The 11848-nt window shown below is 38.1% G+C and overlaps 1 protein-coding gene across 1 annotated transcript; it reads right to left on the bottom strand.

Annotated features, from left to right (window-relative positions):
* Positions 1–9284: 9284 nt before the first annotated feature.
* Positions 9285–10394, bottom strand: LOC127131920 (uncharacterized). The gene has a single exon (XM_051060803.1). The coding sequence runs from the start codon at positions 10392–10394 to the stop codon at positions 9285–9287; it is 1110 nt and encodes a 369-aa protein (XP_050916760.1).
* Positions 10395–11848: the final 1454 nt, after the last annotated feature.

Below are 11848 nucleotides of genomic sequence, written 5' to 3'. Positions count from 1 at the left end.
AAGCTCGGAAAATCCCAAGGAAGCACTTCCAACCATCTTCTCATAGAATTGGGGTTGGACAGTGTCGATAAATAGTTTGGCCAATTCCTTCTCAGCTAGAGGTGGTTCAACTTGAGAAGCCAGTTCCCTCCATCTCTGAGCGTATTCCTTGAAGGACTCCTTGTCATGCTGGAACATGCTCTGCAACTATCTTCTGTCAGGTGCCATGTCCATGTTGTATTTGTAATGTTTTATGAACGCGTCTCACAGGTCTTGGAAACACCTGATCCTATTCTGATCCAGACTTAGATACCATTTGGAAGGAGCCCCACTCAAGCTATCTTGAAAGTAGTGGATCATCAACTTGTCGTCTTCCACGTGTGCAGCCATTTTTCGATAATACATGATGAGATGGCTCTTTGGACAAGTATGCCCCTTGTATTTGTCGAAGTCTGGAGTTTTGAATTTGGTTGGAATCACCAACCCAGATACAAGGCACATTTCTTTGGCAGCAGATCCAAAGACGTGGTCTCCTTCTAAATCTCGGAACTTCTTCTCAAGAAGCTGCATGTTCTCCTATACTTCTCTGAAATCCTCAAACTTTACTTCGTCACCAGCAATGGATGAGTCGACAGTCCGATACATGTGCTGTTGACTTCATAGTGAGGAATATGCCTAGCATAGGCAGATGGTGGAACCACAGTATGATGACTGGACGTGCATCGGTGTAAACCGGTAATGGCACAGCTTGTTGGATAGATTTCCCCATGTCGTGCATTACTTCCGCTCGGGGGACAAAGTCATAAGGTAGCCCATATGGAGGAAGGGTTAAGGGTAACGTCCTCTGAGGTTGGACTTCCACTGCTGGGCCCATGGTCTTAGAAATCACGGTCGCTTGCGGAACCTCAAACCTGAAGGCTAAAGCTTGCAGCATCTCTCTCATCTGGGACGTGCCTCCCTTGATTTCGTCTAGTTCAGCTCTAACTCGGGCGCTCTCTTGCTTTTGCTCAGCCATTTTTTGTCTTGCTCGGGCGCGAGTATTGTATTGGTGTTGAAAATTCAGCGTGAAACTGGAGGAAGAAAGGGCGGAGTGAGACTCTATTTTGAAAATGTATGAATGCATGTATCGATGCATCTTGTTTGCAAAACTCTTGGTTAGTTTCAGCCATTCATTTCAGAAATGCCACAACACTTGTTTGCAAATATTTAAAATAATAAGAAAATGAAACTCAATAAAAATGAATCTCAAAAGCAATTTTTTCATTAATCTCATAGAAAAATTCAAATACAAACAACGTGCTTATGGCTTATGGGCTTTTCGAACTGTAGCAAGGTCGGTAGTCAGCCCTTCCAACATTGCCTTACAAAATTTAATGAAATTAAAGACTTGATGCGGGGTGTTCTCTGGACACATGCACCAATCAGCTTCTTGCAGTTTCTCAGGTAGCTCTCGCATGACGAAATTCGTAAATCTGGACAGCCTCAGAAATTTTCCCTTCCACTCAGTGTAAAGCCCTTGGAGGTCTTGAATGATGCGCAAGTCTCCAGCCTTGGTTACCTCTATGTCCCTATAGAGGTTTCTCCAATATCTGCACTCACCTAGCAACGTCATATAGGCAGCATCCTGATCCCCACCCTCAATTGTCTGGATTCTAGCATCGACTTGTTCCAACTGATATTTCAGCCGTGTGCAAACTCTTTTTGACTCTTCAGTCCTCAACTTCTCGCATTCTAGAGTATCCTTGTATTTCTGAATGGTATTCTCCAGTTCACGAGTTTGAATCTCAGAAATAAGTCGTGCTTCCCTTTTCATTTCAAGAGTCAATTCCAGAGTCTTGTTGAGTTTTTGAATCCGGAGTAAAGCTCTATCCAACTTTCCTCCTTTGACTTGAACACATATTTAGTGATGTAGAGCGCTTGTCCGAACTTTTCTCTCCTTGCTTCAGACTCCCTAGCTCTTTTGTTAGAGATTTCAAGCTCTTTGTCCTTCTTCTGTTGACCGTCTTTCAAATTCCCATTCTCTATCGAGACTCGGCCGAGCTTAATTTTCCAATCAACATTCTCCAACTCCAACTCCTTAATATGGGCATTGAGTTTCTCCACATCTTCAGGTAATATGGGTTCTGGCTCAGGAACCAACAGATAGATAGATGGATCAAATGGAAAAGGGATTTTATCCATCTGAACCCTCTCTCTAACCCAACAAGTATAAGGCTCTTGAGCGATGACATTTCTCTTACCCAACTCCTTACCCTTTCCGATAACTGCTTGCCAAGACCTCTTGATCTTCTTCATCATGGGATGATCTGCTCCTGCATTGTGTAAGATGAAAGGCTCTAAAGCTTTAGTTTTTGGAGGGCCATTCATAGGGTAACTGTGCTGCCTCAAAGATAACACGGGGTTATAGTTGATGCAACCCTTGAATCCTATCAAAGGTACATTTGAGAAGTCTCGAATGCTGACAATAGCATCCTCGGTTTCCCAATCCCTGATATACCACTTAGCATGATTGGAGGTGAGAGAAGCTAACTTCTGAGAGAGCTTGAGTTCCTTTGAGACAAAAGGGCCTTCCTCGGGCATATGAGATCTAAACCATGCATGCAACAGTTGCGCACAACATAAAATGATTCCTCCCTTCTTCTCATGACGATCGTGGAGAGCATAATGGAGGTCTTCCAGGAGGAACGATACAGGGTTACTAGAGAGGAAGATTCTCACCGCCAGGTGGTCCACAAAGTGGTCAATATTTGGGAAGAGAACTATCCCATATACCAACACGGATAACACATCATAGAAGGCTTCCCAATTCCCCTCCTTTTCCATCTTCTTAGCTTGATCTTCCAAGAACTTCCTAGAAAAACCATTGAAAGCTCCCTTCACATCCCAATTGTCCACGACTTCAGAAACTTTCAGACCCAAAGCTAAGGCTATCCTCTTGGGAGGAATATCTTTATCGAACTTAGGGAATGGATTATGATCCTTCAAATTCCGGCCTATGATCCTCTTAAACTCCTCCAAGGTAGGAGCCAATTGGAAGTCAGAAAACGTGAAACAACATAGAGGTGGATCATAGAATTGAGCAATAGTCACTGCGGTCATCATGTCCATCTTCTCATTTAGGATGTCCAGAATTCTTTCATAGTTTTGCACAAAGTTGTTGAGTTTGATTGGCGTTACTTTGGCACTCAACTTTTGCAGGCTGGCAAGGTCCACGTTCTTGTATTTGAACTGAAAAGTGCTTCTTCTCTCAGGATTCATTTTGCTAACAAGTCTTGGATTCCTGAAATAATGTGAAACAAACTAAGATTTTTGCTTTTTATGCGTATGTAATGAATGGATGGATGCAATGTTTTTTTGGTACAGGTTCAAAGGTCCGAGGTATGGATAAATTTGATTGCTTTCCAAGAAGGGGTTCTCATCGGGTATGATCTAGGGCTTTGTTACAAAGGATCCCCAGAGTCATTGATTCACCAGAATGTTTGACGCTTACGGAAAATACTCTCCGGTCGTCAACTCCATCAAGGGAATCTATTCTGGGTGAGGCTCTCGTACCGAATCTTACGAAGTATTCACCTCGAGAGTCCGTAATACGCAACCATCGGCTTGGTTCTAGACAGGGTACTCAGAGTCATGGATTCAAAAGAATGTTTGACGCTTACGGAAAAGACTTTCCGATCGTCAACCCCATCTAGAGAATCTATTCTGAGCGAGGTTCTCGTATCGATTCTTACGGAGTATTCACCTCGGGAATCCATACTACACAACCATCATTTCTAATTGGCCATAGGTTCAATGTTCTAAAAGGTTCTTAGAGTCATGGACCCTATTGAAACATTGAAGCTTATGAGGTATCCACCTCGGGCGACAATATTCGCAAAAGGATCTACTCTAAGTGAGGTTCTCGTACCGACTCTTACGAAGTATTCACCTCGGGAGTCTGTAGTACTCAACCATCATCCTATCTTATGTTTTTTTCCACTCTAGACTCGGGTGTAGAGTCTTTCCCACATGGTTTGCAATCAAATATCCAAGTACCCAACACAGTGGAACCAATATTACCAGATACATCAATATAACAATAGAAGCAATAAAGAAAACCCACACAATTAAACAATCAAATGCACACAAACGTCCTAACAAAGCCTGACTCACTTAGGGAACGATAGTCCCCAGCAGAGTCGCCATCTGTCGTACCTCGAAAAATGGGAATATGACTTAAGCGAAGCGCAATCGCACGCTCGCAATGATGGACTAAACAGAGTCACCACCAAACTTTATTTATTCCTAAAAAGGAAAGGGGAAATATCGATAAAACCCAAGAAAGAACGACAATGATATTGGTCGTCGCAACCAAATCAGGGTTCGGGAGTCGATTACGCGAGGGGAAGGTATTAGCACCCCTCACGTCCGTTGTACTCAATGGGAACCGTTAGGTTAGTTGTGCGTGTTAGTGTTAGTTTGAAATGTTAGGATTTAAGTTATTAGATGGGAAAGAAAGAATAGAAGAGAGGAGAATGTTTTTGGATTTTTGACGAATGACTAAACCTAAGTTTTTTATTAGTGGGCCTGACAAGATTTACAAATCTTGCTCCTACGTATCTCAACAGAGAAATCAAGGATTACATAGTTCTGGGTAGAAAAATATTTGTTTGTTGGTCGATTTTAGCGAAAGCTACTTTGTGTCAAATCAACGAAAACATTGTTGGACTATCCAAAACAGGTGGAGAAACATTGCCTTGCATTGTTTTGAAACAAAGTACCTTTCGTTTGAGAAAGGGTTTAAGGGTCAATCGCACGGCGGCGAGAAAAAGGTTTGATTGGTTTGAATGTGTTTTGATTAATGGCGAGAACTTGGATGGACGAGATATCCATCTCGAATCCTAGTCTCAGGAGCTCGTGGTATCCCCCACGTTCCATTTCCATCTTATTCGCAAAAGTGTTTAATAATAATTAAGTGTTTTTTTTAATTTGATTGAGAAAGGGTTTGAGGAAACCGCATTGACAAATTTTTATGAAAAGTGTTAAATAGGAATTAAGTATTTTCGAGTTTTTATTGTGAAAATGGCTTGATGTTGGATCAAGCATTCGATGAGCGATTGAGAAAAATTTGAATGACATTGTTTGAAAGAAATGGAATAGATAGAAATGGATGGATTTGTTTATTGAGAAAATACTCGACGTTGGATCGAGTCATTATTTTTTATCTTTTCGAAAAGAAATTGATTTTATTCTTATGTTAGTAACTAGCTAAACAGTCAAGCAAATAAATAAATAATAAATGATAAAATTATTACATGCCATGGGAATGGAGGTACATTTGGTCAAATGGGGATTTAAGATAGTGAAATAATTAAATCGGGCTCAATCAACGAATAAACAATGCATGAATGTAGGTGCAAGAGGATGATCACATTGTAAGAAGGCCCAAGAGTAAGCCACAGAACTGAAAGTCAAACGAAATCGAGAGCAAACTGAATTTAGCTCTGAGATAACTTAAAGTAGACTCATATATGAATCACTCTATAAGAAGCCGAGAAAAACTCTACGTGTTCAAGCGGCTTTTGAAAGTTAAATTGAATTTTAACTTCGAGATCACAACGCAATAATAAACTAAACAACAATCAAACACATTATTATTATTACAGTAGTATCACAATTTTTTGTATCAACTCAAGCTAATAACATATATATATATATTATATATATATAATATATATATATATATATATATATATAATATTATATATATAATATAATATATATATATATATATATATATATATATATATATATATATATATATATATATATTATATATATATATATTATATCTATATATATTATATATATATATATATATATATATATATATATATATATATATATATATATATATATACTTAGACTTAAATATATACGTATTATCAAAATTAAAAAAATTAAAAGAACATATATATTGTAAAAACTTCCAGCACTATATTATTTATGTAAGCCCCAAAATGCCAATATGAATGAATATATATATATATAAATATATTATATATATATATATATATAATAATATATATATATATATATATATATATATATATATATATATATATATTATATTTACTTAGACTCAAATATATACGTATTATCAAAATTAAAAAAATTAAAACAACATATATATATATATTGTAAAAACTTCCAGCACTATATTATTTATGTAAGCCCCAAAATGCCAATATGAATGAATATATATAACTAAGAAACAACTGAGTAAATGAATATACATGATACATAAAATTAATGAAACAAAAAGAACCGTATATATGTGTGAACTTAAATCGAAAATGTTACATATACAAATGTCAACTTGAATAAAAAATATATACATAATAAAAACACAAAGAGTATAATATGTAAAGCTTTATATCAAGAAATGATATATACATGAGAACTAACAGTATCAAAATAGAAAATAATGCTTAAAAAATTGAAATAAAAAAAAAAAGTTATTTTGAATATTGTTCACTATCTTCTTCACAACATAAAAGCAGGAGGACCAAGAATAACATCAAAGCAGATCCGACAGTAACACATCTCATTCACTCAAACCAACAATATCATTCATAGTTCTTATGTGAAAATAACACTAAACAACAAAAGACGAAAGATTCAAATATAAATCACGAGATTAGAGGGATACCTTCACGTTCGGTTTCCGGTGGATAAAGTAGTGGTGATGCAACTCGTGTGTGATGTTGTTGTTCTGAGTCAATGTCGTGTATGGCGGTGGTGGTCTGGTGTAACTTTGAGGGAGTTTTCCGGCGATATATGGTTGTACCTAAGGAGGTCGACGAAGAGAGTTTTACAGAGAATAAAGTTTGGAGATTTTTAGAGGAAAATGAGTTGTCTCAATGAAGAAATATGGAGGAGAGAACATGAAGTATGGGATTGTATGTCAAATGAGATGGATATCTTGGAAAGTGAACGACGCAGTGTAGCTGCTATTGGTTCAATCCTTTATTTTTCTTTTCAATATTTGTTTGACCCGAAGAAAAAAATGCCGCGGATTGTGAAATGGAGAGCCTCTCGTTTCAACACTTACTAACTTATATAGTAGGGTTTTCTATTTTTATTAAATGTCCAACATGCCCTTAATGAGTGAAAATAGTATAAAAATAGGTATAAACAAATTAAATCAAATAAAGTTACATTAATCTAAATAATCAAAATTAACTTGAAACAAAAACATAGAAAATTCTATTTACTTATTTCAAATATTTTGACAAATAAACAAAAATAAACGGACTCAAAATGAATAAAAGTTGGGCGAAAATTTGCTGAAAATAAATAAATCGGATGCACTAAAATGATCAGCACGAAATATACTTATTTAAAAAATACAGCGTTTCTTTTAATTTTGAAATAAATTTTGACCGGTTAAAAGGCTCAGGCGAGTCTAAAGGTGACTGAAAACTTAGCTGAAAAATAAATCAAGCATACTAGATTAAATTACGTGGAAAATAGATTAATAAAACTGGTATTTGCAAGCTTGATTTTTAAAAAATTTCGTCTACTGATTTGACGCGCATCTGGCTATTAATTCAACCGGTTCGCCTGTAATTCCAAAAAATTATTTCGACTGATATTCTAGGCACTATGCGCTATGGAATGCATGTTATGCTATGTATAGATGCAATAACTATGACGAATATGTTGAATCGGCGATTCAGGGTCAAAATCGGGGTGTGGCAGTTGCCCCTATTTAAATATATTCAACCAGAGAATATGAAGTAGGAAACTCTTCATATGATCACGGTGGGAGATAGTTAAATACTAAGAATACCTGAATTTTGACCCTGAAATGAAAATGCTATGATGTGATATGCATGGGTGAAAGACTTTTTACTTCTGAATTTATCTGTTAGGGTCATGGTGAACCCTTAACAGGAGATGTTATGCCATAGAAACCAATCTGTGTGGAATACTGATGGCCCACAGGGAAGTAGGCAAATAATGTAAAACTAACTCGCTGGGGATAACAGTCCCGCTGGAGAATCAGACACACACTAGAGAGTACTCAAAGTGAAATTCGATAAACGACACTTAGAATACAAGATAATTCGCCAGTAAGTTCACACATGACTCACTAATAACTTGAACATTTTGAGAAAATTTCCACAACAAGTTCATACATGACTTGACGACACTGGAATAATCAAAGAAAAATGTTCTTCAAAAATAGGTTCAGACATGACCTGGTAATGCTGGAATGAAAGGTTCAGCAGTAGGTTCATACATGACCTGGCAATGTTGGGGAATATCAAGAAGTTCTGACAGCAGGTCCAGACATGACTTAACAACATCAGAAAAATCAAAGAGAGTGTATCAAAAAGTTCATACATGACCTGACAACACTGAAATAATCATAGAGAAAGATTCTTCAAAACACGTTCAGACATGACCTGATAATACTAGAATAACAGCTCAACAGCAGGTTCATACATGACCTGACAATGCTGGGGAATATCAAGAAGTTCTGACAGCACGTTCAGACATGACATAACAACATCAGAGAAATCAAAGAGAGCGTATCAACAAGTTCACACATGACCCGATGACAACTTCAACATTCTTGACAAATCTGGAGATTTCTTACAAGAAAATCATTCGATCAAAAATTCTGGAAATTACTGTCAATGAAAGAGTCAAAATGACCACTTTCCAAGAAGTTCCAGTTACACATGGACTTCAAGGGCACTGGTGACGACCAGACTTAAAGATACCACTTACAAATGGATTTGCCAGATGCTGGTGACAACCAGACTTTAAAATGATACCAGTTACAACTGGATTTGACAGATGCTGGTGACAACCCGACTTTAAAATGATACCGGTTACAACTGGATTTGACAGATGTTGGTGACAACCAGACTTTAAAAAGATATCAGTTACAACTGGATTTGACAGACACTGGTGACAACCAGACTTTAAAAAGATACCAGTTACAACTAGATTTGGCAGGTGCTGGTGACAACCAGACTTTAAAAAGATACCATAAAAACTGGATTTAGACAGATACTGGTGACAACCAGACATTAAAAAGATACCAGTTACAACTGGATTTGATAGATGTTGGTGACAACCAGACTTTAAAAAGATACCAGTTACAACTGGATTTAGATAGGTGCTGGTGACAACCAGACTTTAAAAAGATACCAGTTACAACTGGATTTAGACAGATACTGGTGACAACCAGACTTTAAAAAGATACCAGTTACAACTGGATTTAGACAGATGCTGGTGATAACCAGACTTTATAAAGATACCAGTTCACGAGTATCCTTGTATTTTTGAATGGTATTCTCCAGTTCACGAGTACGAATCTCAGAAATCAGTCGTGCTTCCCTTTTCATTTCAAGAGTCAATTCCAGAGTCTTGTTGAGTTTTTGAATCCGGAGTAAAGCTCTATCCAACTCCTCCTCCTTTGCCTTGAACACAGATTTAGTGTTGTAGAGCACTTGTCCGAACTTTTCTCTCTTTGCTTCAGACTCCCTAGCTCTTTTGTTGGAGATTTCAAGCTCTTTGTCCTTCTTCTGTTGACCATCTTTCAAATTCCCATTCTCTATCGAGACTCGGCCGAGCTTAATTCTCAAATCAGCATTCTCCAACTCCAACTCCTTAATACGGGCATTGAGTTTCTCCACATCTTCAGGTAATATGGGTTCTGGCTCAGGAACCAACGGATAGATAGATGGATATAACGGAAAAGGGAGTTTAACCATCTGAACCCTCTCTCTAACCCAACAAGTATAAGGCTCTTGAGCGATGACATTTCTCTTACCCAACTCCTTACCCTTTCTGATAACTGCTTGCCAAGAACTCTTGATCTTCTTCATCATGGGATGATCTGCTCCAGCATTTTGTAAGATGAAAGGCTCTAAAGCTTTAGTTTTTGGAGGGCCATTCATAGGGTAATAGTGTTGCCTCAAAGATAACACGGGGTTATAGTTGATGCAACCCTTGGTTCCTATCAAAGGTACATTGGGGAAGTCTCCAATGCTGACAATAACATCCTCGGTTTCCCAATCCCTGATATACCACTTAACATGATTAGAGGTGAGAGAAGCTAACTTCTGAGAGGGCTTGAGTTCCTTTGAGATACAAGGGCCTTCCTCGGGCATATGAGATCTAAACCATTCATGCAACAGTTGCGCACAACATAAAATGATTCCTCCCTTCTTCTCATGACGGCCGTGGAGAGCATAGTGGAGGTCTGCCAGGAGGAACGGTACAGGGTTACCAGAGAGGAAGATTCTCACCGCCAGGTGGTCCACAAAGTGATCAATATTTGGGAAGAGAACTATCCTATATACCAACATGGCTAACACAGAATAGAAGGCTTCACAATTCCCCTCCTTTTCCATCTTTTTAGCTTGATCTTCCAAGAACTTCCTAGAAAAACCATTGAAAGCTCCTTTCACATCCCAATTGTCCACGACTTCAGAAACTTTCAGCCCCAAAGCTAAGGCTATCCTCTTGGGAGGAATATCTTCATCGAACCTAGGGAATGGATTATGATCCTTCAAATTCCGGCCTATGATCCCCTTAAACTCCTCCAAGGTAAGAGCCAATTGGAAGTCAGAAAACGTGAAATAACGTAGAGGTGGATCATAGAATTGAGCAATAGTCACTGCGGTCATCATGTCCATCTTCTCATTTAGGATGTCCAGAATTCTTTCATAGTTTTGCACAAAGTTGTTGAGTTTGATTGGCGTTACTTTGGCACTCAACTTTTGCAGGCTGGCAAGGTCCACGTTCTTGTATTTAAACTAAAAAGTTCTTCTTCTCTCAAAATTCATTTTGCTAACAAGTCTTGGATTCCTGAAACAATGTGAAACAAACTAAGAGTTTTGCTTTTTATACGTATGCAATGAATGGATGGATGCAATGTTTTTTTGGTACAGATTCAAAGGTCTGAGGTATGGATAAATTTGATTGCTTTCTAAAAAGGGGTTCTCACCGGGTATGATCTAGGGCTTTGTTACAAAGGATCCCCAGAGTCATTGATTCACCAGATTGTTTAACGCTTATGGAAAATACTCTCCGGTCGTCAACTCCATCAAGGGAATCTATTATGGGTGAGGCTCTCGTACCGACTCTTACGAAGTATTCACCTCGAGAGTCCGTACTACACAACCATCGACTTGGTTCTAGACAGGGTACTCAAAGTCATGGATTCAAAAGAATGTTTGACGCTTATGGAAAACACTTTGTGATCGTCAACTCCATCTAGAGAATCTATCTTGAGCGAGGTTCTCGTATCGATTCTTACGAAGTATTCACCTCGAGAATCCATACTACGCAACCATCATTTCTAGTTGGCCAAAGGTTCGATGTTCTAAAAGGTTCTTAGAGTCATGGACTCCTTTGAAACATTGAAGCTTACGAGGTATCCACCTCGAGCGACAATACTCGCAAAAGGATCTACTCTAAGTGAGGTTCTCGTACAGACTCTTACGAAGTATTCACCTCGGGAGTCTGTACTACTCAACCATCATCCTATCTTATGTTTTTTTTCCATTCTAGACTCGGGTGTAGAGTCTTTCCCACATGGTTTGCAATCAAATATCCAAGTACCCAACACAGTGGAACCAATATATAACAGATACATCAATATAATAATAGAAGCAATAAAGAAAAGCCACACAATTAAACAATCAAAGGCACACAAACGTCCTAACTAGGCCTGACTCACTTAGGGAACGACAGTCCCCAGTAGAGTCTCCATCTGTCGTACCTCGGAAAATGGGAATACGACTTAAGCGAAGCACAATCGCACGCTCACAATGATGGAATGAACAGAGTTGCCACCAAACTT

This window comes from Lathyrus oleraceus, chromosome 3 (assembly GCF_024323335.1).
Source record: "Lathyrus oleraceus cultivar Zhongwan6 chromosome 3, CAAS_Psat_ZW6_1.0, whole genome shotgun sequence".
Taxonomy (NCBI): domain Eukaryota; kingdom Viridiplantae; phylum Streptophyta; class Magnoliopsida; order Fabales; family Fabaceae; genus Lathyrus; species Lathyrus oleraceus.
Note: the sequence above shows the minus strand (reverse complement) of the source record. Positions and strands in the feature narration are given on the sequence as shown.